Source organism: Mus caroli, chromosome 16, assembly GCF_900094665.2.
Source record: "Mus caroli chromosome 16, CAROLI_EIJ_v1.1, whole genome shotgun sequence".
Classification (NCBI taxonomy): Eukaryota; Metazoa; Chordata; class Mammalia; order Rodentia; family Muridae; genus Mus; species Mus caroli.
The window spans coordinates 32,499,225-32,527,087 of NC_034585.1; the positions used below are offsets into that span (position 1 = coordinate 32,499,225).

General features: G+C 49.2%; 1 protein-coding gene across 2 annotated transcripts in view; it reads right to left on the reverse strand.

Annotated features, from left to right (window-relative positions):
- The window catches only part of Pdia5 (protein disulfide isomerase family A member 5), an 85,704-nt gene that overhangs the window by 55,342 nt on the left and 2,499 nt on the right, over positions 1 to 27,863 (reverse strand). The window contains exons 2-3 of one of the 2 annotated variants that reach the window (XM_021185452.2): positions 6,187 to 6,313; positions 4,002 to 4,089 (exon numbers count right to left, since the gene is read on the reverse strand). In XM_021185452.2, the coding sequence (XP_021041111.1) occupies positions 4,002 to 4,089; positions 6,187 to 6,313 (215 nt within the window). Of the gene's footprint in view, positions 1 to 1,450; positions 1,761 to 4,001; positions 4,090 to 6,186; positions 6,314 to 27,863 lie in introns of those variants that run through there. The other variant, XM_029470301.1, reaches the window with a different exon arrangement.

Sequence of the window (27,863 nt, forward strand, 5' to 3'; positions counted from 1 at the left end):
GCCGGCTCTAGATCTGGCTCCACCAGTAGCAGGCAGGACCTGCAATGGAGCTGCGAAAGGTAGGATTAGATGAAAGTGACTGCCAGATGCCAAGCAAGGACAAGGTGTGGCTCGGGGACAATGAGGGGACAGCTGCAGAGCAGTTGACCTGGGTAGGACAAAGAACTCTCCCATGACAATCAAGAACAATCCTGACTGGCTGGTCTCTTTGGTGCCTACCTCTCCAAGGAGCCAGGATTGATGCTGCACTAAGAACACACAGTGAGAGGACTGTGGCTTCTCCTCCCAGGTGGTCCAGGGCCCCCTCTCCATCTGTCCAGACCAGTGTCTAAGCCAGTGGTTCTCACCCTGGGGGTTGCATATCAGACATCCTACACATCAGATATTTACATTACAATCCATAAAAGTAGCAAACATACAGTTATGAAGTAACTATGAAAATAATTTTATGGTTGGGGGTGGGGGTCACCACGACATGAGGATCTGCATTAAACGGTCGCAGCATTAGGTAAGCAGAGAAACACTAGTCTAAGGCTTCGCTCCTCAGAACGTACTTCCCCAAAGCACACCATATGCCAGAAGATACCTGCAGCCACACAACCAACAAGCATGACACTTCTTATGGGAGTCTATTTTCTCCCGTGGGAAGTAACATTTGCCCTGCTTAGGCAAGAAGGTGGAAATGCGAATTTTAAATAATTCTTAGAAGAAAATGTAAGACTTCCAAATACATCCCACCTGCCCTGGCAGGCAGGCCCGCAACCTTGCATGTGGGGACTGCTTCAGGGAAATCAGGCAGACGGGAAAGGGGAAGCAAGGGAGTGTGGTTAGGCAGTAGCCGAAGACTCCAGGGAGAGAAGCTGGCAGCAGGTGAGGAGAAAGCCTGCCCATGGAACTAACGTACCAGGCCTAGTGTCTGTTGCTGGCTCCAGTTCAGCCTCCTAGATGGCAGTTCCACACCAGGCCCCATCAGTGCCACACCAGGGCCCAGAGCACCGGGGAACTACCAACACCCTCACTTGTGGCCTACCCAGCAGCTGTGGAGGTAGGAGCCGGGAGGGAGAGGGGGAAGGAAGAAGTGACAAATCCATAGACCGGATCCATGCGCTCAAGTAATGGCCAAGGACGAGGAGAAACGTCAACAGAGGAGTACGTGAGCATCGGCACATGAGCATCGGCGAGTGTGCGTGTGTGCGTGTGCGTGTGTGTGTAAAGGGCAAGGGAAGAGTAGGAAAAATCAGAGTTACAGAATTATCTTTGGAAGGAGAGAAGAGGCCCAAAGAACGGGAGTAGCAGAGACTCTGCTCCTCTCTGGGAGTAAAGTGCAAAGGAAGAGAAAGAAGGGGACAGAGGACAGACAGCACCTCAGCACCTCAGAGAGGAGAGGAGACTCAGAATGAGAGGAGGCCCCACAGAGCAGACACTCTGGCACTGGAAGGCACATGCTCACCAGAGAGCTAAGCACACTGAGCTGGCAGCTTTGGGCACTTTCCGAACCAGATGATTCCGGGATGAGAACGATTTGAAAGCTCCTCTTGTGCATTTCATGGATGGTTACAACGTGGTCCAGAAGTAGGTGGTGATCTGCAGAGGTTCCACAGTGGAACTCGAAGCCAGGTCCCCTGCTCTGCAGTCATACAAAATCTACTCCACTCCACAGTGGGCCTCCAGTTCACACTCTTCCTGTCTCAGCATCCTGAGTACTGGGTATTACAGGTGTGTACCACATGTTCAGCTCACCTTACACTTCTAAAGAACACAGCAAAGCATGCTATGGACTCCACACCCAATTGCTCTTCAGGGAGGGCTCCTTCTCCAGAGCCAAGGCAAGAAGTCTAGCTGGGGAGACTGAGATGGGAACCTCAGCAGAACTTACTGTGGGGTGGCTAGGCGGACCATCTGATGCTTCAGAGCAATACTCAAAAAGAGGAACAGAGTCTCCAAGCCGCTTCCTCCCTCCTCAGCAGAGAGTGCCAGAAAGCCATCTCAAAACCCTTCTGCCAGGAGCAGGAGGGTCTCATCTTCAAACTCACAGACACACACAGGATGCATGCGGGACAAGGCGATGTCTAGGCTCCCATGCAGTTCACGTGGTGAGTGCCTTACGGCTTCACAGGGTACATTCTAAGGACTAGGAGGTAGAATGAATAGGCAGAAGGGCAGAAGCCAGCTCATCCCTTGGGTTCTTGTTGTCTAACAGAGTCCCTGAGACCTACCACTCAGGGTAGCTAATAGGGATCAGAACCTGAGCACTGTCCCTTGGGCTGTTATGGGAAGAGTCGGTCGGCAGTACTTTGCCTCTAACCCCAAGCCCAGACCCAGATATCCGGGCTTTGCCGTAATCTACCCATTTGGCTAAACTACTTTGAGATTGTATTTCCTCTTACAAGGATAAACCTGATAAACCAGGGGCAGTGACTGGACCAGACCTGCCTCTTGAACAAGGTGCCTTTTCTAAGCCCTAACCTACCTCTGCCTAGAGTTCAATTCGAGCATATTAAATTCACAGGATTTTCCCATTGGCGCTAATGCCAGACACTCAGACTACAATTTTGTCCTAATCTCTAAATTGATCTCGCTTTACTCACTGACCCCCACCCCCACCCCGTCCTACTAGCTCAGGTATCCTGCTGTGGAGGTTCCATAGCCCCTCTGGAAGCAGGACGCTCATCCCCACAGGCAGCCCTTGGGGGCCAGGCTGCAGGGAGCTCTGGCAGGGAAAGCCAGGGCAGTATGAGCACATGATCATCTAGGGTCTTTGCCCCGCCCCTGGAACATCGCTGCCTCTGCAAAGGTTTCCTTGACCTTTCCGGGCCCTGTGCACTGACTGCCTCTTGGCTATGGAGCCTCTTTATAGCACTGCTCACTTGGCTGGCAGCCTAAGCCCTGGCCTGTGTGTCTGCTTTTTCCTCACGTACTGCGCCCCTAGAAGGCACAGCTATTCATCTGTGAATCCTCAAAGCACACAGTAAGTACTTGGTAAAAGCTAATGGAAAGACCTGGAAGGAAGAGCCACTACATCAAAGCTCTTCCGCTCGCTCCTGGAACCTGTAAGCCTCTTAAGAATGCCCTACAATAAGGCCCCATCAGCTTGGCAAAAGCACTGTCATCTTCAGGTATGGAAAACTCCAGAGTATCCTCTGGTAGATTGTGTCATTTACCCAGTGACATGGAGCACTGCTAGTCATATGGGGGTGATGGAGACACCTGAAAGGTAGCAGTGCTGTCAAGCCAACTATAAACTGGAGTCAACCAATGGCCGAGACCTCAGTGGCCACCCAGTGAGCGGTCCAACTGCTCAGCCACTGTTGACATGAATCTGGAGGCATGAAGGTAGCCACATGCACCCATGCACATGCATGCACGCTCCTCCACACATGCCTCTCCTGTGCTATTCTCTCTCTCCTCTGCAGCTTAAAATTCAGTGTGTACCAACACAGCACGGAAAGAGGATGTAAACGGCCTGCAGCAGACCATCAGTCAATTTAGGACTCAGAATAGCAAGGTTACTCTTGCCTAGGGTTCACCAACTTACTTAACCGGCACAGGCCTGAGCTGGCCTCAGGGCCACGGCGGCAGAGTCTGGTGGCCAAAGTGTACTGCAGGATTGAGAAGGGCCTGGACTGGAGATGAAGCTCACGGCTTACAGCTATTGCTGCAGACCTACCACGAGCCAACTGGGTGGCCCTGAAAATCACCCGTGTCTAGAATCAAGGCTCCTGTTTTCCAATAGGGAAGACTTCCTCTGCCCTACCACCCTCTGAGAAGATAAGGCAATACACAGGACATAAAGGAAAGAGAGAGCTTCAGGAAAATGAGGAGAAAGGAGTCCATGGAATGGGCAGACAGGGGTAGGGAGCCAAACCTTCCCTCTGCGAGGCAGAAGGGACCCCATGTGACCTCAGGGATCTCTCTATCATCCTCTCTCTTCTTCCTCAGCCACCAGAGGCCCCAAGCTTACCCCTAGCCCGGCCAGTATGCCCTGTATCCCCAGTACATACCCGCAGTCCACCCAGCAGATGGTGCCTTGACCTTTCACTGCCTGGGCCACAGTAGACAGTAGCTTGAGATGACTTTCAGCTGCTACCTCTGTGAAAGAAAGATCAAACGTTTGTGTCCAAGGGCTCTGGACCATGGGCAGGGTGGGGTGAGCACAAGAGTCCCTCTTTGGTCTGGGTGTCCAGGTGTCTGGACAGAGCTTCTGGATCAGGATTTCAACACTGCCAGGGTGTTTACAGCTGGTGTTTGATACCTGTACCTGGCAGACTCTCAGTCACGTCCTCCTTACCAGCCTGTGAACTCACTCAAAGGGCCCAGCAGGCAGATCCTGGTAACAGCAATCTGCTGCCTTCTCTTGCCCCAAACCCCGTGGTACACCCCAAAGCCAAGCAGAAATGATATCTGAATTATGTGCCTCCAAGGCGCTCCTCTTCCAGGGTGGAAACGGGAGCTGTCTGTGAATACAAAGCATGCTGAGCCTTTCACAGATACGAACAATAAGCACTGCTAAAGAAACACGCTCAGAGTCGTTCAGAGGAGGCATTCCCAGGAAACCCCAGCCAGGGCAGCAGGAGGCAGCAAACCACTGAAGCAGGGAGGCCATTGTTCCACTGTGCACACCAGTGGGGTAGGGCGGGGTGGGGGTGCAGATAAAGCAACCCCACCATGGGAAGGGAAAAGTGGCTTGGAAGGATGGGAGGAGGGAAACTAAACCCATCAGAAGCCAGAGTCTGGGGCAGTAAGCATAGACAAGATGCAGGAAGTGAACCGTTACCCAGGCCCTGCCCCAGTGTGCCGAGGCAGCACAGAGGCTGTACTTCCAATGAACTGAACAAAGGTGGGGTCAGGTAAGGAGCAAAGTGATGGTCAGGCTCTCCCTTCATTTGTGACCCCTCGACTCCATCATGAACCCCAACTTCCCACTCTCCAACTCCGCCAGACTTCTGTCTCAGGCCTGTGCTGGTTCCAAAGCCATGACTGCAGAGCTGCCCACTTTCCCCTAGACTCTATCTGAAGAAATGAGAAGCAGAGATGCCATATGGGACCGGCTCTGCCACCAGGTGTGGCTGGCCTCACGTGTCATGTCTTCTTATCCCTGGTGACCTCATTTATAAATGGGAGACTACCTGACAGTCTGCACTGCCTCCCTTGTGGCAAGGAACAAATGAGACAGTCATAATGGCTCCCTCAGTCACGGGGACTGTCCGAGAGAAAAACCCAGCAGTTTACCAGAGGGTTACCCCAAAGAGTTTCTCACTAACAACCAGCCCAGACACAAGAAAAGCCCCAACAGAGATTCCCGTTGCCTCAGTTTCCCTACTTCAGAAAAACAGTAGGCTCACACACTGGGCTCCCAAGAGATAGTTCGGTAAAAGTGCATCCAGACCCCCAGGAGCAGTAAGGGGTAAGAATGGCCATATGTCGTGAATGCTCAGAGGGTACAGCCTTCTCGAGGGACACACGGCCAAATCATCCATCAGCCCAGAGTGCCAATGGGAATCTGTGTAGCGGATGAGTTGCCAAGAGGATCTGTGCCCAGAACGAGCCTAGCCACTAGCTGCTACTTCTCCAGGACACAGAAAACTTGGCGTCCTCAGGAACAGCAAAAACACTTAACTCTGTTGGAATCACAGTGACAGCCAGCCACTTGCCCTTCCCCAAAGTCACTGCCAAGAGCCAAGCAAACTGTCCAGTGTAGTCGCAACCAGCCCAAGGTCAGTGGAGTGGCAGGTGGCTGCTCCTTCCTGGAGAGGTGGCTGGGCCTCAATTTGAGAGTCTACTCCAAAGTCAGTCTTGCATCTCACCCCACAGCAGGACACCCAGAGGTCAGGCAAGACCAGGACCACCTGCTCAGGTGAATGTCCGCAGACCTGGGACCAGTTCAATTGGCAACAGGCCAGCCTGGTAGTTAATCTGCAGCTCCCACGGAGCCTGCCCCAGCAGGGCTGGGGCCTGTGGCTGGCAGGGAGTCAAGGTGTCCACCCGGCACTCACAGGCTCCTCCCTGTCAGGCTAGGTTGGGGATCCAAAGGATTCTTCCCACAGGATGCTCATAAGAAGGAAGTGCAATATGACCCCCCAAATAACCAAATACACCTTCAAGGAGAGTGAAGAATACTAGCGCCCCCTCTGGTACTCTCCCCCCTGCTTCCCACGGCACCCTGATAGGTCTGGAGGGACCACTTACCGGATTCCGAGTAAAGCACCAGCACGTTATTGCGGGTCCTGAGAAGTTTCTTCAAGTCCTTAGGGTCGGAGATTCTCTCAATGAGCGAAGAAACCTTTGTGGAGGACAGCCATGTTGGCAGGACCACCTAGAGACCAAAGCAGCCAAAGCCCATGAAGTCTAACTTCTCTCTCACCCAGGGTGCCCACAGACAATCCACCCAAAAACACATGCTCTTTTTGTAACCTGAAATTTAAAACGTTTTTATACATAAAAATTTTCTTAGATAATTTCACACCTGTACACGATGCCCCCTGACTTCTCTCACCCCCACTGTCTCCTGTAACCTTACCATCCCAACCCAACCCTCCCTCCCCACAAACCTCTCTTCACACTGGTTCATTTGATCTCCTGACCCACTAAATTTGACTTAGAGCATCTTTGTGGCCATGGGTTTAGGTAGAGCTTTACTTCAGATCCTTGTAGGCTCGGCAGTGGGTAAAAAAATTGAAGACCCTGATACTCATCTCCTGGAATATTATCAGTGACCAATAATTCAGCAGTAAGTGGTAGGGCCTGCCGAGCCTTCCCCCTTCCATGGCTGACTGTTAACAAGGCCAGCCTTATGAAACCACATGTTTCTTGCTGGAAGATGGAGTGAAACAACCCCTCCCAGAGTACCACACCTACCTCTTTACCTCTAAAGTTCCCGCTTGGCCCACTCCAGTCCCCACCTTACCCACGCCCTCTGTGTACTCTAGTGAGATTGACAAGAACTCTCTAAGAGAGTGATGTCTGATTGCAAGGGCCACACGTGACAGTCTGAAAACTCCATCCCACCTAGAAGCACCAATACACAGAACCCAAGTTTTCTCTTACACCCAGGATGGAATGGATGGGTGTAAGGCTAAGCTTTTCTCACTCGGCCGAACAATTGCAGAGATCTGGCTAATCGTACACCTTAAGTCCCAACACTTGGAAGGCAGAGGCAGGTAAATCTCTGAGTTTGAGGACCAGCCTGGTCTACAGAGTGAGTTCCAAGACAGCCAGGGCTATACAGAGAAACCCTGTCTTGAAAAACAACAAATAAACAAACAAGACAGACAAAAGAACAAGCCGAGTGTCCCCAAGCTCTTGGGGCCTGGAGATGCCCAGTGCCTCTGCAGGCATGAGGGAGAGCTGACTGGAAGCAGAGTGGATGGGGGGACACAGGAGTAAGGAGGTAGATCTTCCAGGCCAGCTTACATGGTGCCGCAACTGAATACTTCCTGAACAGTGCTGACAAAAAAGGAGATCCTAAAAGGCAGCTCTACCCTTGAAAGACCAGGGGCAAGAGCTCTCTGCACCGCAGTCTGGAGAGCACAGCCTTCAGAGTTCTCAGAAGTGTCACCATACACCCAGCCACACCACCTGCCAGCCAGGAGGAGTTTGTCACACCAGCTGAAGATAACTCACATGTGCGAAGTGTACCAACAACACACTTTTTCTCAGAGAGTCATGGGAACCCACGCTCTTCTGAGACAAGAAATAAATAAAGAACGAGGGTGAGAGAACCTAGAAAAGAGAGAGAGGCAGGATGCGTTTCCATGATGATGGTGAGGGGTGGGCCTGGGACGGGACGCTGTCAGCGGGTGTGGTGATTTGAATAGTAATGGCCCTCATAGGCTTATAAGTTTGAAAGCTTGGTCATTCAATGCTACTTGACAGGGATTAGGGGGTGTGACCTTTTGGAGTAGGTGTGGCCTTGTTGGAGGACTTGTGTTACTGGAGGTGGGCTTTGAGATGCCAGAAGCTCAAGCCAGGGCCAGTGTCCTGCTCTCTTCCCTCCGACTGCTGATCTGGGTGTAGAACTCTCCGTACCTCTCCGGCACCATGTTTGTCTGAATCCCACCATCCATTCTGCCATGAGGATAATGGATTAAACCCCTGAACAGTAAGCCAGCCCCAGTTAAACGCTTTATTCTATCCTGTAGAAGAACTGTGGTAGTCATGGTGTCTCTTCTCAGCAACAGAACACCAATGTGTTTGCAGCAGGCTACAAAGCCACCAGCTGCTAGAAGGTCAGAGGCGATGGAGAAGAGACACGCACAAAAGCAACTGGAGACCATGTACTGTCCTCTTCCACCGTGAGAGGAGTCTGAATTTCTTCCAGAACCATGCAAACAAGTAATCTAAATTTCTGATGTGCCCCACACCAGTCAAGCCATCTCCTCTTTGCCTCCCAATGTCTTGACCTATGTCTATGCTTCACCTCTCAAAAGCTAAGGTGCTGGGCAACAGCACTGAACCTTTCAGAGGCCCAGTGACTCACCTGTGCCATGGGGATGATGATAGCTCCCTGGGGACATTGCTAGGACACATGGGACAACTCCTTAAAGGTGCTTTACAAAGTCACGAAGCACTCTAAGAACGTCGGGTAACATAACATCTAATGTCCACCGCCAGATCAACGGGGGAAGAGAGAGACAAGACCAGACTCTAACAAGTTCCAATGAAATCTGCCACTAGAATCAGAGTGCCTTCTCCCCAGGGGGAGTCAGCAGGCTCCTTCCCTTGCCAGCGCTGCTCACCATGCCTGAGGAGCTGCCGCTTTGTGCAGACCATCTTCAAAGCTCAGGAGAACGTCCCTTCAGTGTTGACTACCACATGACATCCCACTGCTGCAAGCGGGCTTGTGAGCTGAGCCATAAAAGGTCCATGGCTCAGTGCACACACACACACACACACACACACACACACAGAGCAGTGACTGAGAAAACAACTGGACAATGTGGGAGAGAAACACGGAGACTTGCTGATTTGCCTTCCTCCCTCAGACAATACCATCAGGAAACATAACTGGCCAGGGACCCTCCCTTCCACATCAACCTCCCTGGGTCTGGCAGGCACCTGCCACGCAGCAAAAGTGCTATATGGCCTCACTGACACAGCGCCCATAGCTGAAACCATAGAAATCCCCATCTCCCACCGACCCTGGCTTCCTTTATATGAATCCCAACAGTCCCTTAGGTCATCCAACAACCAAGGGCCACCTGAGATGAACCTGCCACCTTCCAGCCAGCCACTAAAGCCTCAGGCCCAGTGTTTACTTCTAAGCTTCTCTGAAAATACCCTCAGCAAATTGACTTTGCCTGAAATCCACCACACAAGGAGAAGCTAGGGCTGGCACTGGCCCTTCCTAACAGCAGGCTTGCATAGACATCTCTGTGAAGGGTCTGCAGCCTTACTGGGTCCTTATCCCCATTTAAGATTAAGAGCTCTGGAAGGGGTGGGGGAGAGAAGATATCCTGAGTGTCTTCAGGAGTGCTTAATAAACACAAGAAATCACACTGGGCCTACAGATGCCATCCCTCGGAGAACATGTCACCAAGTGAGCCCTTGGTGGCTCTAAGAGGTCCGGAAAGAACCATGAAATCCAGAGAGACTGCAGCACAATAAGCATCCAGAATGGACACTGAGGAAGGCCGGGAGTTGGTCCTCTGACAGTCTAGAACTTGACAGTGGTCATCAGGGGAGTGGCAGGATGGACATCAGACTCATCTTGGTGAACTCCAGAATTGGTGGCAGGGATAGAGGGACCAGCCAGCTGACTGAGCACATAAGAGAAAAGGGTCCATCCAGCCATCTCCAATGACCATTCACAGGAAGTGAAGGCGGAAGAAAAGAAAGTCTAAAACAGCTCCAAAGATGGAACTGCAGCCAAACACGGGAGACGGACCAATGGCAGAGGCAGCTTTTTTTCCTGGACTGAAGAAGATGGCAGTGGGCTAAGATTTCTGGGACCGTGGCCAACAGACATGTGAAAAAGCACCCATGAGCACCACACGTCCTCCAGGCTAGACGATAAGCCGTGAGGCAACTGGAGCCAGAGGGGGGACCAGGGAGAAGGGCCCAGCCCAGGAAAAAGGATGGTGTTAGGAACAGGAGTGAGACCTTACCCAGGGGTGAGACAGGAAGGCAGGGCGAGTAGAGTGGGGAAAGGTTGGAAAAGCCTGGAGGCTGCCACAGTCTATGAGAAAGCATGTTGGGGGAAAGGAAAGACTGGAAGCCAGGACACTGAGGCATTATAGCCAGTCCAAGAGCTGGGTAATAAAAGAAGCATCAAGAAGGCAGAGTTGGTTAGAGGGTCCCCACCGAGGAGAGAGAGCCTGCAGGTGCCTTGGGCACATAAGACTCAGGGTCTGCGGGAGGCCTAACAGAGAGAGGAAACCCAACCAGAATGGCCAGACCACAGGGAACATAGGGAGATGTGGCATAAGCTAAGACTTCTAAGAAAGGGCCCCAAGTCCTTACTCGCCCTCACAAGCACCCACAGAGGCAGCCAGGAGGAAAGCCCTCCTCCTACCCCTTAAGGCCCCCTTTCCTTCAGCCACTGAACAGTCTATTTTCTCCTCTGCTTCCTCTGTTAACCCTTTCCAGCAAGGCTCCTTCCCTCCCTTGACACAAGCTACAGTGAACCCGGATCACCTTGCCCAGAGACCAGCAGACGCCGCTCCTCAAGTCACAACCCACAAGCCTGCCTGACAACGATATAGTTATAGCCACAATAGCAGCGTTAATGATGCCCAGATTATCGGTAAACCTGCTGTGCTCCAGGGAGGAAAAGGCGGTATTGGAGTGCTCCCAAAGCCAGCAGCTTCCCAGCCAGCACCAGTCTAGTTCCTGGGCTTGGCAAGTCTTCGCACTGGCAGTCAAGAACTCAGGAGTGAGAGGGGAGGAAAGATGACCTTTTTTCACACCTCACTCTCCTCTGACCATCTGTACTGCCGCTCAGCCCCTATTGCACTGAGACCCATAAAATACTTCCCTGGTTGAAACTGATGGAGAACAAAGGTCCCCTTTTCTACTACAGAGGAGACCCTCCCCTCAACGCCGATTCTGCTGGTGGTACCATAAAAGATCACCCCACATCATCATCAGAGAATCACCCTGCCCCAATCACCAGTCCCCTTCCACTACCCCCTCTCCCCTTCAGTGAACGAAAGGCTTTCTTCAGGGTCCTGTGAAACCCTCATCCTAGGACAAATGGGGTAAAGGGAAGGATGTCTCTGAATAGCTCGCCTATCTACATGGCTGCCTCTCTCCCACCACACAGTTCATCTGTTTCTGGGCATCCCCTCCATCCTCAGCCCCATGGCATCTTTTAGACACCCTGAAAAGAGCAGTGACTCTGGGGTCAAACAAGACATGGCATGAATCCAGTTGCCATCATTTACAAGACCTCAGGCTTGTTACTAGACTGCTGAGTGCCATCTCTCAACCCAGAAGGGCAGAGGATAATATCAATGCTCACCTGGTGGCTTGGCTCATTATTAAATGAGGGAGGAGGAAGACATGAACCTAATGCAATACTTGGCAGACAGAGCGCATAGCAAGTGCTAATTGCCTCTGAGTACGATTAGCGAGCAAGGACAACAACAACCGGGGACCTCCTCTTCCTCCCGGAGACCTCGCCTGCAATCAGGCAGAGCCACAGGTCCAGGCAGGAAGGCATGCACACGTACGCACATTCTGCACCAGAAAACCTGGCGTGTTTAGCCATCTGCATAGCGACCTGCTGTAGAGGTCACACAGCACATTTAGAACCCTGCCAGGTTTCGTGCGCGCATGGTGACAAAATTACCGCGAGGGTAACCCAGCAGGTGGGTACTTGTGTCCTACAGAAGATGGAAGGGCACCAGAGGTTAGATGACCAAGGACATGTTGTAGATACACAGTAGAGGCAGGGCTTCAAATTATCCATGACTCCACTCAAGGGCTTCTAGCCTAACTGGCCACAAAGGAAAGGAGCCACTTCCTAGCAACAGAAGTAATGGCCAGGAAGGAGGACTTTACACTGATACCCTGCTTCACAAGTTCAAGGGTACAGACATTTGACATGCGGCAGTAACCCCTGATTTGTTCCCAGCAGGGCCTTTGTGCTATGTGCCAGGCCTCCCTTTCCACGTTGCCCTGCCCGGTCCCCACTCCCCACCTCCTCACAGCACACACACACCCCTTCCTCTCCATTGAGCCAACCAGCAGCGCTACCATCTACACACCCAGAGGCTCACCAGTGACAACAATCCTCATCACCTTACACCCTCCACCTAAAAAAAGAAAAAAATGAAAAATAAAAATAAAAAGGCTATCTCCGGGCATGTGCCAGCACCCTCCCCACCCCCCGGAATGACAGGCAGTGACTGTCATTACGAATTCAGCCTCCTCTGTGAGTTCCAGAGCCAGCAATGGCCAGTTATGTAAAACCCTGCTTGTAGAAGCAGGGAGATTTGGGGACAGAAGTTTAACATTTACGGGGAAGGGTGGAGGTGGGGCTCAAGCCTTTTCCCTCCGTCACCTGAGTGAAGACTCCCTTCTTGTGTTGGGAGCTGTGAAGAAACCAGTTTAATTTAGTTTACCCCACATTTTGCTCAAAATAGCTTGGAAATGTCAGAATCTGGAAGTCTAGACACTGAGGAACCTGGTGGGAAAGGGACTGAGGGGTAAGACAGACAAGGGTCTGAATTGGATGCCAGAGAACAGGCTCGCTGAGAACTTAGAGCCAAACCTGGGAGGGGTGGTGGAGTCACACTGCAAGGAGGAGCTGGTACTGACTTTGTCAGTTCCCGGCTGAGTGACCATGGGTAAGTAGGTCATCTCTCCTCGGTCTGTGCCCTTCTCTGGAAACCGAAGGGATAAAAGGGATTTCTGAAGTTCTTCCTAATGGTATAGTATTAGACACACCTAATCTTATGACTACCAAGAAGGTACGGTTGCCTCTGAAGCAGCAGCTGGGCCATTGCAATGAGAGCCGTGCTTCACAGATTCCCCTGCACCAAGTGCGAGCATTTGACTAAATCTCAGCCCATGGGCTGTAAGCGTTAAGTAATACTATGTGGTGATTGTTAAGGAGTCTTTGGAGTTGGAGAGATGGCTCTCTGGTTAAGAACACTGGCTGCTCTTCCAGAGGATCCTAGTTCAAGTCCCAGCAGCCATATGGCAGCTCACAACTGTCTGTAACTCCAGTTCCTAGGGATCGGACATGCTCACGCAGACGCAACAAAGCACAGGAAGAACGACGTAGCCCTAGCAGTGCTGGAACTCTCCACATAGGCCAGGCTCAACTCAGCCTTGAACTTTTTGGGGTTTTTTTTTGTTGTTGTTATTGTTGCCATTTGATTTTCGAGACAGAGTTTCTCTGTGTAGCCCTGGCTGTCCTGGAACTCACTCTGTAGATCAGGCTGGCCTCAAACTTAGAAATCTGCCTGCCTCTGCCTCCCAAGTGCTGGAATTAAAGGAGTGTACCACTGCCCGGCTACAGCCTTGAAGTGCTATGCCTGGCTTGAGAGGAGTCTGCCTAAGTGTCATCCTCCCTGCGAGCCGGAACTCAAGCAGCCCCTGTCAAGATGAAAAGGGCAGACTTGCTAAAGATTCGTAGTTAACATTCTAGAGGATGTTTGGTTCCCTCACACAACAGAGGGCTATCTCCATAGGGTCTTCATGAGGCACTGTCAATCTAGACCTTCTGGCACACACACAGATAGGTCTAAGCACCTAATTAAATAGCAGCTTCAACAAGAAAATTCTCAACACCTGCTCTCATACGCCCCTGGGACGCCAAACCTTGTATCGGAAGACTGGAGGGATCCACCGACTTGTGCATTCCCTGGCTATCGGCTTTCACTGATCATTTCCGATCGGATGGGCTCCCGATCCAGGTACCCACCAGTTGGGACCTCTGCAGTTCCCCCTATCTGGCCCTTTTCTAGTAAGGGGTCCTGCTGGAGGCTGAAGGCAAGCTCATCCCTTGCAAGGCTCCAAGCAAGGTGTCTGAGACAAAAAAAAAAAAAAGGGCTGTGGGAACTCACCACATGAGCCCCCTTCCGGAAGTCCACATCCTCTGGCCTGCCTGCATCACCCGAACCATGCTAACCAGGGGAGGTTTACACCCCTCCCCTGCCAGGACATCTATTGCTAGCCCATGCTGAAGACCACCATCCCCTCTAAAGACCCTGGGTTAGATACCCCAAGTCCTCACATGTGATCTCAAATCGCCCCTCATCCCGAAGGCTCTTCCTGAGACGTGAGACGTCAGCTCTGAGCCTGATGCGGAGCGCTGTGCCGCTTGAGGAAAATAATGTGCTCCCTGGCACTGGGATTTATTTTTGGAAATAAGTCCCCCTGCTTTCATAACTCAGAACACAGGAAATTAATCACACAACTCTTTGCTGGTGGGCCACGGCTAAAAAGGGAGAAAAAAGGGTTGGGGCACCATTAGCGAATCTCTTAAAATATGGATCCTGATTCTCACGGTGCTGGCAGGGACCTAACAGCCAATTTTTATGGCGAGCTGCTTGGCATGGGGTAGTGGGTCTCTTGAAAGCGCTCGTGCCCTCTGACTTGGTGGCTCCACTTCTGAGGCGCTGTCCTGAGGGGGTGAGCAGAGCTTCTGGCACAGATATGACTCATATAGCCCCATCGACAAGAGTCAAATCTGTGCAGACAACCTAAACACCCGCCACAGGGGGCTGGCTGCACCCACTGGCACGGAGGAATGATGGTACAATGTAAAAGCTTGTGCCTGGAGGTTAAGTTTAAAAACAAGAAGAACTGAAATCCTCGCGGTATGACCACAGCTCCAAGCAAATATACTGACAGTCAGAAGAGACGGGCAGGGAACAAAATGCACCTAAGTAGTTTGCCCTTGGATAGCCGCATGCTTCTTTCTCTACTTTGTAACTCGGCAGAATAAGAATGTTTGATTTCTAAATTAAGAGAAAAAAAATAATTACCACCATTTGGCTATATTATGGGAATATCTCGCAGCGTCTCCCAATCTAACTTTACAGTGGGTGAACCATGACAAAGTTCCTTAGTTAAGTAGGGACCAACTGTAACATCACTGGTAATGGGGCAGAGTGGGGCAATGGCCTCTCACTAGGATACACTGAATGGAAACATCAAACCTCAAATTGTAGCTTAGGTGTGGTGGCACACATCTGTAATCCCACCACTTGGGAGGCTGAGGCAGGAGGACTGAGAGTTAGTAGTCAGAACAAGATCCAAAAAACAAAAAGAAATAAACAGGGTCAGCGAGATGGCTAAGTAGGTAAAGGAGCTTGCTGCCAAGCCTGATGATCTAAGTTCAGAACTCAGAACCTACATGGTGGGAGAAGAGAACCGACTCTGGGTGTTATCCTCTGACTTCCACACAAACACATGACACATGCACACATGCACTCGAGCACACACACACACACACACACCAAATAACTGAAAGTAATTTTAAATGTTATTTTAAAACGTAATGAACAAACAAAAATCTCAAGCTGCAGAAAACTTGTATTTTTTCTTATGTTTTCACTACTTTGTAGCCATTGGAGATCCTTTAAAAAGCCAGATGAGCAGGGCAGTGGTGGTGCACATCTTCAATCCCAGCACTTGGGAGGCAGAGGCAGGCGGATATCTCTTGAGTTCGAGGCCAGCCTGGTCTACAGAGTGAGTTCCAGGACAGCCAGGGCTACACAGAAAAACCCTGTCTCAAAGAAAAAAAAAAAATAAGCCAGATGAATCTCACTACAAAAATTCAAAAAACAACAACAACAAAAGTCAAGGTCACAAAGGCAACAAGTAAAGTCTCCCCTGCACAGGGAGCTGAAGGCTGGCTGAGCACACTGGTCTCCGACTGGGGTCCAGAGCTGGCCCTACAAATGTGCCGCCGATGCACCTGCAGACTCCATCAACTTCAGATCAGACTTGCTCGAGAGTTCACCTGGAATGACCTGCAGAATGACCGTTCTCCCCACAGACCCAACACCCTGACTATTCACACAACATCTGCAGTGTAAAGGCTTCTCAGGCAAGCTAGAACCAGAGAGCACAGAGGATTACACACATGTAAACACTGTGCTAGTCTTAGGGATCCCAGTGCTTGTGGACTTTCATATCAGCAGGGTTCCTGGACCCATTCCCCAGTGCACACTTAGAGCCATCCGTTCTCTTTCCTGATTTTAATCACTGCATTGTGTGAGGTAAGATAATATCCCTGTGTCATAGGAAACACAGCCTTTGCTTAATGACAGGAATTAGTTAGTTCTGGGAAAGGCTGTTCAGGAGGACTGAAATTCCGCTGTGTCCCGTGACTGAAGCACTTGGAGCTAGGAACATTGTATGTACTCTATACATGTAGAAGAGGAGTGGAACTGTGTGACTAAATGTACTCAAGCCTCCTTAATAAAGGCTGTGTGAGAATCCTGTGTCCGTCCTTCATGCAACCTTTCTGTAACTCCAGCACTATTTCCACTTGAAAGACAGACAGACAGACAACAAAATACCTGGTGGGGTCAGGGCACTGGCACAATGGAGACAGATAGCTCAGTGGTAAAACGCTTGTGTAAATGTGGAGACAGGAGTTCAAATCCCCAGCTCCCATGTTAATGCCAGGCAGATGTGGGGGCCCATCTATAATCCTAGCATTCCAGAGGCAGAGATTTGATCCCAGGAGCAAGATGGCCAAAAAAAAACTAGCCAACTTAGTGAGATCTGGGTTCAGGTGGAGATGTATGGAGGAAGATGCTTGACACCAACATCAGGAGGCCACACACACAAGACACACACGTGTTCACACCCATATACACATGTGAATATCCACATTCTAAAATACAAACACACACACACACACCAATCAAAGAACAACAGAAGTACTGACTGGGGCCGGAATGTAAGTCAGTGGTAAGGAATTTACCTAACATGTCCCCCTGGGTTCAATCTCCAGAAGTGCAAGCCCCCCACCCCCAACAAAAACTGCTCAGTCAAAGAAAAGAAAAATAGAGATGGCTGTAAGAAATGGCCCAAACGCCACTCATCACTCCCCATGGTCTTCTGCTATGCAATGACAACGGTATTTTCCCACATCTGCCCAGCGCTTGCCTGTCCTTTCTGCTCTTGTGCTACGAGCTGGCTACTTCACCACTTCAGGGGCCAGGGGTTTTCAGTTCTGTTTGTAGGGAGGTTGGTTGGTTTTGCTTTTAGTTGTAGGGGTTTTGTTATTGTCTGTCTGTTTTCTTTGCAAGAACTGGTATGTAGAATTTTTAAAACGGGACTTGGAATGTAGCCCTGTGGTAGAGAACTGGCCTAGCATGTACAAGGCCCTGGGTCTCATCGACAGCTACCACAAAGAGGAGGACAGCAAATACCCTGCATGTAACACATACCTAGCAAATTCTTATAAAAAGGGCTAATACAACATCACACTAACTTTTAAGCATAAGGAACACACTCCTTCAAAGGATGATCCCTAAACACTTGCCACCGACCACGCGGCAGAGCACCGCTCTTAAGTCAGGAGGCCAGACCGCAGAGTAGGTCTGGGGACACATCATCAGTCTCTGATGTCATTGTTTATCCAGCAGGCTTCAAACACAACTAAGCACGATGGGTCTCTGAAGGGAGGTGGTAGGCGGAGGGATGCATGGGGGGAGGGCGGACACACAAACACAGGCCTCTGGTGTGTGCCACTCATGCACCCACGGGAGCTAGGTGGTGATCTATATCTATCTAAGTCTGTATCTATATAGACATAGTCTATATAGATATAGGTAGATATCTAATCTAGATCTAGATATAGTCTATATAGATATCTATAGATAAATGATCTAGATCAGATCTATAGATATCTATAGATATTTATATAGATATAGTCTATATAGATATCTATATCTAGATCATATATCTATAGATATCTATATAGATATGGGGACCTATCTATAATCCTAGCACCTCAAATGTCTATATCAATATAGACATATAGATGTACATATCTATATCTATATAGTTTGTTTGTTTTTCAGACAGGGTTTCTATGTATCTGTCCTAGAACTAGCTCTGTTTACCAGGCTGGCCTCAAACTCACAGAAATCCACCTGCCTCTGCTTCCTGAGTGCTAGGAGACAGACAGGTAGGAGGAGGGCTGGGGTTATAGCTTAATAGTTAAGAGCACTTGCTGCTGCTCTTGCAGAGAACCAAGGTTCGATTCTCAGCACTCATAAGCTTCCTCAACCCCAATTTCAGGGAACCCAGCGCCCTCTTCTGACCTCCACGTGGGCCTTTAGGAGGTACTCAGCATTTCAGCTACAGCACTTGCTTAGGAGGTACTCAGCATTTCAGCCACAGCACTTGCTTAGGAGGAACTCAGCATTTCAGCTACAGTACTTGCTCAGGGTTACACAAATGATCCCTAATTCAGACCCAGTTCTGAAGGAACCCAGCACCCAGGGTGGAGCAAAGAAGAGCCACAAGGCAGTCACTCCCTGTTCTGTAAACACAAAGGTGGCCACATTGTTTATTAGGGAGTGAATGGCAGGGATTACAGATGTGTGCCACCGTGCTTGGGTCCAAACACAAAACCGTCAGAGTGGCAACATGGTAAGTGGACAATCCTACACCTGACTACATGTGATGACTACATGTGATACCTGGTCCAAATGCACATATGATAAAAAATAATTCCATAAAATTACCTTCAGGAGAAACGTACAAGATGCATTTGAAAGGGAAATGATCTTCAGAACCAGAACCCATCACCAAGCCCTCATCAGGTATACCCAAACATTCTAAATAAATTAGACATCCAAAGCGCTTCTGACCCCAGCATTTCTGCTAACGAATTCTCAGCCCGGTTTTTGCTTCCTTATACTAAGGACTGAACGGAATAGTTTCTCCCTGTATTCCGCACAGCACAAATGTGGCTGTCAACAAGGGACAAGTCAGGGGGCTGGACAATTGATCCAGGAGCCTATAAAACAGGTTTGCTTATCCTGAAATTGCAACTGCAGTGCATTTAACCAAGACGTAAGTCCCTGAGGCTTTTAATGTTTTGGAAAAACCTCTTCTAGGGCCAAGAGGGCTTTGGGTGACTGCCAGCCCAGTGTGCCAGGCCTGCTAACAAGGATGAACTGGTAGAAACACAGAATTAGAGAGCAGGGGAAGGAGGAGCAGAGGGAGGAGGAGCAAGCGAGGAGGAGGGGGAGGAGGAGATGAATTCCCACTCTGGAAACCCATTCATACCTTAAAGCTTCTCTAATTGATAAGAGAAAAAAAAAATAAACAACTCAAGTGCTGCTGACCCACAGTACACAGCCATGCTTTCAACACATTAACACAGTCTGTCCTCCAACAATGAGTCTAAATCCACGTTTGCAGCCTTCTGGTCCCCACTCAGAAGCAGTCGCAAAAATCAATCCAGGGGACGACGACAACACCTGCATCTTTTTCAAATGACATGGATCAGAAGCATCAGGGTATCTGACAGGCAGCAAAACTAAGCATTCAGAGACGCGGTTCTATCTGCCGTGCTTGTAGGACGCAGGGTGGGATTCAGAGCTGAGTGACAGAGCAGTCTAGCAAGGGTGAGGCCCTGGGTTCCAGGACCTCCCCTAACCCCAAAAGGATATGTATGTGTTCTTGCTATAAACCACTGCTGTGGGAAGTGGAGCCACCCCCACATTTGATACATAAAAACTGAGCTTCAAAGCAGTTTAAAGGATTCACCTCTGGCTAAGTGTAAGAGGGCAGATGCAGGGCCTGCCCAGTGTGTGAACATAGATCTTGTATTCTTCTCTACACCTGACAACGGGAACACCAACAGAGACATGTCTGGCGCTCTCTCCCATTCCCTATAGCGCTAAGAAGAAGAGCCTCAAGGCCAGTGGGTTCACTTTTCCCTTCCAGCCACCGAGTGTGACCAACTGCAAAGCGCCATGGTGGCTGATCCATCTTCCTCTGTTAACCTGCAGGCCTGCGATTCCCCCAGAAGCCCTTTCACGGGGAGGCAGAGACTTCATGTGCTCGGGCCAAGTGAAACAGCAGGACACTGGTGATACGGCGAACGCCGCACGAGTCAGGGGAGAGCAGTAACCTTGCCTGCCAAATGACTGTCTGCCACACAAATTTATGCTCCCTGCTATAGCTTGGATTTGGAATGCTACTCAGAGGCCCAAGTATACAAAGCTTGGTTCCCAACTGCAGTAAGGTCTGAGAATACTGGGACTCAGGCTCCTTCTCTGCTCCACACCTGCCACAAAGTATACAAGCCTGTCCAACAAGCTGTCCCTGTGACAGACTGTGCCCAAGAAACAGGACCCAGAGATCATGCACTCAAACCTTGGAAACCCTGAGCCAAAATAAACCTTTCTTCCTCTTAAGTTAACTGACTCATGTGTTTTGTTACAGCCAGAAGAAACTGACTAAAGCACCACAAATGTTGTAGCCATTATCCCACCCCACTCCTCCTTTTCTGAGGCAAGGTTATCACTATACAGCCCCGCCCAGCTGGCCTGAAACTCCCTATGTAGACCAGGTTGATCTCAAACACACACAGAGATCTGCCTGCCTCTTGCCAAGGGCCTCCTGCCAGCTAGGATTAAAGGTATGTGCTACTATGCACAGCAGTATTACATCTGTGAATAGAGATTTTTTTGGGGGCCTTACTCTTAATTAGAGTCACTCCACAGTTCTGGACAGCCCAGAAGTCAGGTTTTTATGTACATATTCTTTTAAAAAAATTATTTTAAATTTTGTGAACATTGATGTCTTGCCTGAATGTACGTGTGAGGGTGTCAGAGCCTCTAGAACTGGAGTTACAAGAGATGGAGTTACAGAGAGTCATGAGCTGCCATGTAGGTGCTGGGAATTGAGCCCAGGACCTCTGCTCTTAACCACTGAGCCATCTCTTCAGCCTCACATATTATTTATTGTTATTATTATTATTATTAAAGATGACTCAAGTTTATTGATCAAAGCTTTGCTAGGGAAATCAGCACATTCTCTTCAAGTGGGTTTTAGCTACAGCCTTCCTGGAGAGGCTGTCGGTGGTGAATCTTTTAAAGCCACTTTCTCTGGACCCCCATGTCTCTCCTCCCCACCCCCCAGTCAGAACTTTCCGTTGCATCCCTGTGTAGTCCTCATCCCTCTGGAATCTGGCTCAACAATGTCCCCTACCCCACAAACCCTATCGGTATCAGTTCTCACCGTACCCACCCTCTTAAGCCTCTGGGATCCTTTGGTCTCCCCCTCTAACTCTCCAGCCAGTTTCCTCTCTCAGCACATGCTGTGCTTCCTCTGGCTTGCTCAGTCACCCTCTTTAGTCCACCATACGCTTTCCACAGGAGATCCCTCTCTGTAGAAGAGCACTCCTAAACTAACGTCCCCAGCCTATGTCTCTGTTCTGGACACCACACTCGTATATCCTGCTGCCCTCGTTTGCCTTCTGTTGCTTAAGGAAACACTTTGTCCAGAAACAACCTGGGGAGAAAAGGGTTTATACTTCAACCGACACTTTCAGTTCACAGTTCCTTACTGAGGGAAGTCTGGGCAGGAACTCAAGCAGGGCAGGATCTTAGAAGCAAAAACTAGAAGAGGTTTGCTCCCAGGTTCATACTCTGCTACAGCCCGGACCCATCTGCCTAAGGATGGTACTGCCCACAGTGGGCTGAATCTTTCTCAATCAATTAGCAATCAAGGAAGTACCCCTACAGACATACTCACAGGCCAGTCTGATGAAGGTAACTCTTCAATTGAGGTTCCTTCTTCCCAAGTGTGTCAAGCTGACAGCTTAGATTAGTCATCACATCTGCTCAGTCAGCAGTTCTAGCTGTGGGCTCGGGGATTAGTCAGTTGTTTCAAAACCTAATTCCCATACAAATCGATATTGAGCATATTTTGAAGTTTTACTTAACTCAATAAAAGATGCACTAAAATAACAAAGCTAGGTTAAAAGAGGATAGGAATAGAAAACTCAAAACTACTTTCTTAAAAGGAGGATGCTAGGGCTGGAGAGATGGCTCAGTGGTTAAGAGCACTGACTGCTCTTCCGGAAGTCCTGAGTTCAAATCCCAGCAACCACATGGTGGCTCACAACCATCCGTAACGAGATCTGATGCCCAATTCTGGGGTGTCTGAAGACAGCTGCAGCACACATATATAATAAATAAATAAATCTAAAAAAACCAAAGGCTGCTAGAAAGTTTCATAGTTAGGACCAAATTACATACCAAATTACATTCTTCCTGGTCACATACAGACAGATCATTTGCAGTCTCCCTAAGTCCGATCAGGGATCCTGAAGAATAAGCCCAGCTCTCCCCAGTGCAGCAGATGGCCTTCAGGTGAATGTCTTACACAGTGCTAACTATGACATAAGCTTACCAACCGGGGGCTCGATGGTTAGGAGCTTTGTTGCTCGTCCGGAGGACCAGGGTTCCAGAGGACCAACACCCATTAGCAGCTCCCACCAGTCTATGGCTAGAGCTCCAGGGATCTAATGCCCTCTTCCAGCTTTGCACGTGGTGCTCAGACATACGCAGGCAAAACACCCACCCACCATGATACAATGAAAATAAAGAAACCTAAAAAACTTCATAAAGTTTACAAGTCACCTTTTATTTCCAAATCTTGGAGTTTTCTAGGCACCTGTATCTAGGAGTCCGACCTTATATGTGGCCCAGAGGACTGAACCCAGGGCTTTGTTTATGTGGTCCACCTGTGTGTAAGCTCTCTACCACTGAGCTACATCATCAGCCTTTGGCATTTTGGAGCAGTGTTTAATGGTATGGGCTGGCGTGGAATTCATAAACCTCTACCTCTGCTTCTCAAGTGTTGTTATTATATACCGTGCGTACCACACCAGGCACGAGCATCTATGAATATGGGTGGAGATAAGCTCCCCTTGTGTTTGTTAACATCAGAGTACTCGGAAATGTGCTAATGCTTTCTGCAATTGATGAATGGAGACGGCACCCGATGGCCGTCTACAGTCACCCACTCTACCAATAGACATCGCCTTTTCTTTCTCTCTGTGCAGATATCCTCACCTGCTGTTTATGGGCTCCCCTGCTTTAAAAAAACAAACAAAACACCAGAAATTCTCAAACCCGCCAGCCACATCTTTTACAACTTGCCAACCCGACAAATACATTATCAACAAGTTACTGCTATCTTCCTCAATATGAGTTGTATTCCTAACTGCTCCCCTTTATAAATCAATGCATTCTGAGACCTTTAAAAACACAATTCTGAGACAGGGCCCTTGGGTTCTCAGAAAAGCCTTGCTTCAACTCTGGGCATCAGATGAGGGATCATTACGCATTCTCTTACCGCTATGCCTGCTTCCCCTGCCAGCAGCTCCTATCTGAATGAAGTCACTCACATTTGACTCAAGGAAGAATGGTACTGCTCTGATTTATCATTACAACCCAAAGGGCTCAGGACATGACCTAGCTCATAAAGGTTTTCAAAGAAATAACCATTCTTGGGGGGGGGGGGGAGAAGAATCTGTTGAATGGCCAAACTCCCATCTCACCCTTTGGATGCTAACGCTGGCCCGTATCCTCAATGGGCACATAAAATATTCTGCTCAGGATGCAGCAAGATGGGGCCCTTTGATGAAAGGAAACCCCTGGGAACACTTGCTTACATGGCCTAACAATGGAGGCTCCCAGACTAGCATACCTCTGGGCTAGGTCACTTGTACATTTGAACCCAGTTTACTGCTCTTAACCTGGACCTTGTGAGCACTTGCCAACAAGGTCTAAAAGATCTGCTGACAGACAAAGACATCAAAGGGCTAGAGGAATGGTGGCATTCTTTACGGGAGATGGAACTCCACCCCTGCTCCAGAGAGCTATAATGAGCCAAAAACTGCACACCCAACTGGGGTCTCTGTGTGATCTGAGGAACAGAAAGATGTAAAAAGGCCATTCATGCCATCTGAGGATCATTAGCCCCCCAGTGCACACAACAGCACAGCTAATAGCTGGGAAGCAGTGCTAGGAGACAGGCGTGTTATGTAGGGTGGCCAAAGGGGATGCAAAGTGGAGCTCCTGGGAGAGGAGGAAGCCAGCTGGTACCTAGTCGATTGCTCCTCCCATGCTACAGGGCAAGAGACACTGCTATGCCAGAAAAACAAGGCCAAAAACAAGGCTGCTTAAATGTGCAGTGCAGCCACTGCGCCTTCATATCCTGAGCCATACACTCTCTAGGGTCACAGCCTGACTCACCACACTAGCACAGGCCCTAACGCCACACTGAAGTGGGACACACTGACCAACGGGCCAACTCTCAGTCCCTCAACAAACATATAAGAGTTGTGTCACAATTCCAGTCACTAGAACAAACAGCAGGCTGCAAAATGGGACAGACAGCCCACCAAGTAGGGTGGACAAAACACGGGTACTCCTTCTGTCCCCACGAGGGTCTAGTATACAGCAGTGGGAAGTTAGAGCAGTTGACACAGTGTAAAAGACCATAAGCTAGCCACACATCTGTTTCTAACCTACGGCATGTAGTTTCAGAATTAACCACACAGAAAAGCCACACAGAACAAAACCACAATGGTGGGGTAAAACCCTCTAGGGATTAATGTGGTCTGGTAGGTGTGTCTCTGCCCTGAGAGAGGATCACTTTCAGAAGGAAGGGGAAGAAACCAAGACTTAACTCCTCGGCCTCTTTGTATGTACCAGGTAACTCCCAGGTGTCTCCACACAAGTCCAGCAAAAGAAGAAAGGGAACGAGAGTCGGCACCGAGGGGCCCTGAAGGAGATCCCCAGCAGCACACACCCCACTACCTGGCACCCATATCACATGGCCCCTTGCTCACACCTGCCAGACTGGCCCTTCGATGCACACAACCAATGTCCTATGCCTAGTATTCAACAGCTTGCAGTGACGCCAAGGCTCCTGCTGATACCAAGCACTGTGCTGCCTGCTTCTTGCATTGTTTCTAATCCTTTCCACCCAGGAAAATGGATATTATTACCACCATTTACAAATAAGTGAAGCAGAGCCCAAGGCCACTCGGCTTACGGAGCATCAGCTGGCTGAAAGCCCGCTTTCTTTCCAACACATCACACTTGACTCTTAACAGATAACAAGGAGGAAAGCAAAAAGCGTCTGGGCAAAGTAGCTCAGCCTCTCCCATCAATCCATGTTCCATGTCCTGTGGTGTTATTACAAGGACCGCTTTCATCGGTCTCCCCATGGCCTACAGAACTCAGTCTCAAACCTTGGCAGACATTTGGGGTTCTTGACGGGCTCGCTTCCTCAGTCTTAGCCCCACCATCACACTCTGGCCCCCTTCCCACTAGCCGGACCTCTCGCTATCTTGGAGGCTTCCTTCCCTGTCTGCAACACCCACTCTTTCCACCAAATGCTATCCCGTCACCCATATGCCAGGGACTAGGCTAAGTGCCCACCACACAACAGCCAGGCAGAGATCCCAACAGTCACAGAGCTTGAAACGGAACCCCCTTGTGAGACCAACTCTTTTCCTGGAGCTTTTCTCTGATCACGCAGTGCACACCCACTGCTCCTGGCCTGCATCCTCAGCCGTCAGCACTTGGCATCCATATGGAGTTCAGCCATAGCTCCACCTCTGTACCCCGCACAGCTGTTTTAAGACTTCCTCCGTAATGTGTTTATTTCTGTGGGAAAAGTGCACTCCAGGCTGCAAGCAGCACTATCAATGGCAATTAGGTCCCCGGGCCAGCCCACAACGGCCTATTAAATATATAATGGTGCCAGAGAAGAAAACCTGCCTGAGTACACCTTAAAAGCTCTGCAGAAGAGGCCGCAGGACGAACACGCCTTCTGAGCCTGCACCCACTGTCCCCTGGGCTCGGAGCTTCCAGCCACCACAGGGCAAAGGCACCGGAAGCAAGGTGGAGAGGGAGGAATAGGAAGAGCCCAATTTATAATTCAGCAGGCCTGGCTCTTCTCTTGGTCCTGTGAGAACTGAGGGGGATAGGATGCTGGTCTAGCATGCAAGGGGCTCAAGGTTCAAACCCCAGCCCTGCAAAATAAAGAGCCAAGTAAGACCACTTCTCAGATGTCATAATCGCATGGACTGTATTTTTAAAATATATTTGTAAATATACGTATTGTCTATTTTTAAACAAATTTTGTAAAGAATGGACTTTTTTATATGAAATTGCAATATGCTACCATTAAGTTCAGTTTAAACACACACACTAAACATCCCATCCAAAATATAGTCATGAAAAAACTGTATGAGTATTGCTGGGAGTGAACCCAGGGTCTCCTACATTCTAACTAAGTATTGTACCCCTGAGCCACAGCCAAAGCCCTAAGCAAGTTTTTCTTTTCTTTTCTTTTTATTAAAAAAAATTTTTTTTTTCAAAATAAGAGTTTCTTTGTATAGATAGCCCTGGCTACCCTGGAACTTACTCTGTAGACCAGGCTGGCTCCAAACTCAGAGATCCACTGTCTGAAATCAAAGATGTGTACCACATGCCGGACTCCCAGGCAAGTATTTAATCCAGAATATTTGAATTCATATTTTTAAAAAACATCCATTCACTATTGGGGTTTTTTGTTTTGTTTTTGGGGTGTTTTTGTTTTTGTTTTTTGCAATTTGTCTGTACACTACTGAAAATTCTACCACAGTCCAGCAGAGTCCTTGGCCAGACATTTGGGAACCACTAAACATGGAGACGGCTACTGAGCCCTGACAAGACAATTCTCTGTCCTGTGACTGCGCAGACACTATAACAAAGCATTCATGGCTCTTGTGGAGAGTCAGGCCTGGCAGGAAACATCAATCAGACAGCAGGAAAACAGGCTCTCGGGTCAAAGGTCCTGGTCTCTCTAGTCTGGGTGCTTCTGGGGCTAAAGTCCCAGGTGCCACTGCGGATTTTTCTAGAAGACCGAAAAAGGCTGCCGAGAAAGCCTTTATTCATTTTTTTTTCTGATTATAAGCTTATATAGAATTCTTAGAAAATATTTTTAAAAATTAAGCAACAAAGTAAGGGAAAGTCACCCGCCACTCTCTACCTTCTAGAACCATCAGTATTTTCAACGTCCTGCTGCTTCTTCACACTCAACTTCATCTACCCTGGAGTCTGGTGATGAATCTTGGTTTTTATACCTGAGCATCTTCCCGTTTTAGATGGTCTTCATCCACACCTTGGCATAGCTGAACAACGTGCGTTTACTATACTGAGAATTTTCTTTACAACCACTGACTGGATGTTGGACCTACTAATGGTTTGGTGTACCCTAAAATTCATGTTGAAATCCTAGCACACCCCCCCCCAACACACACACACTGTGGTAGGCATGAAGAGGTAGAGCCTTAGGAAGGTAATCAAGGCTTCAGGGTAAAATCTGCATGAATAGGGTTAGTGCTTTAAAAAAGGACCCAGAAAGTGCTCAGCCCTCTCTGCCCCACAAGGATACGTGAAATCAACAGTCAGCAGCCTGGAAGAGGATCCGCCTTAAACCTGACTGAGCTAGTACCCTGATGACATCAGTCACTCAGCATGAGAAACAGTGACAAGCAAACTTGTCACTATAAGGACCCAGTGTATGGTGTATTTGTTATAGATGCCCAAACTAACAAAGAAACATTACTTTCCAAAGTCTGAAAGAGGCCAAAAGGTATTGTACCGTGCCACGATTATTAATTAAATCACTCCCGTATTTTTGCTTTTACAATAGATGCGGTACTCCCACAGCCCTGTACACGCATCTCTGTCAACCCTTTTCCACCCGTTCCCCTTATTTGAGGAAGGGTGGCTCCAAAAGCCCCAGTGGATGCCTGAAACTACAGGTCGTACAGAACATAGAGGCTTTTCCTCTCATACATATATACATACATACCTGTGAACAAGTTTAATTTATAAATTAGGCAGAGATTTAAAATAACT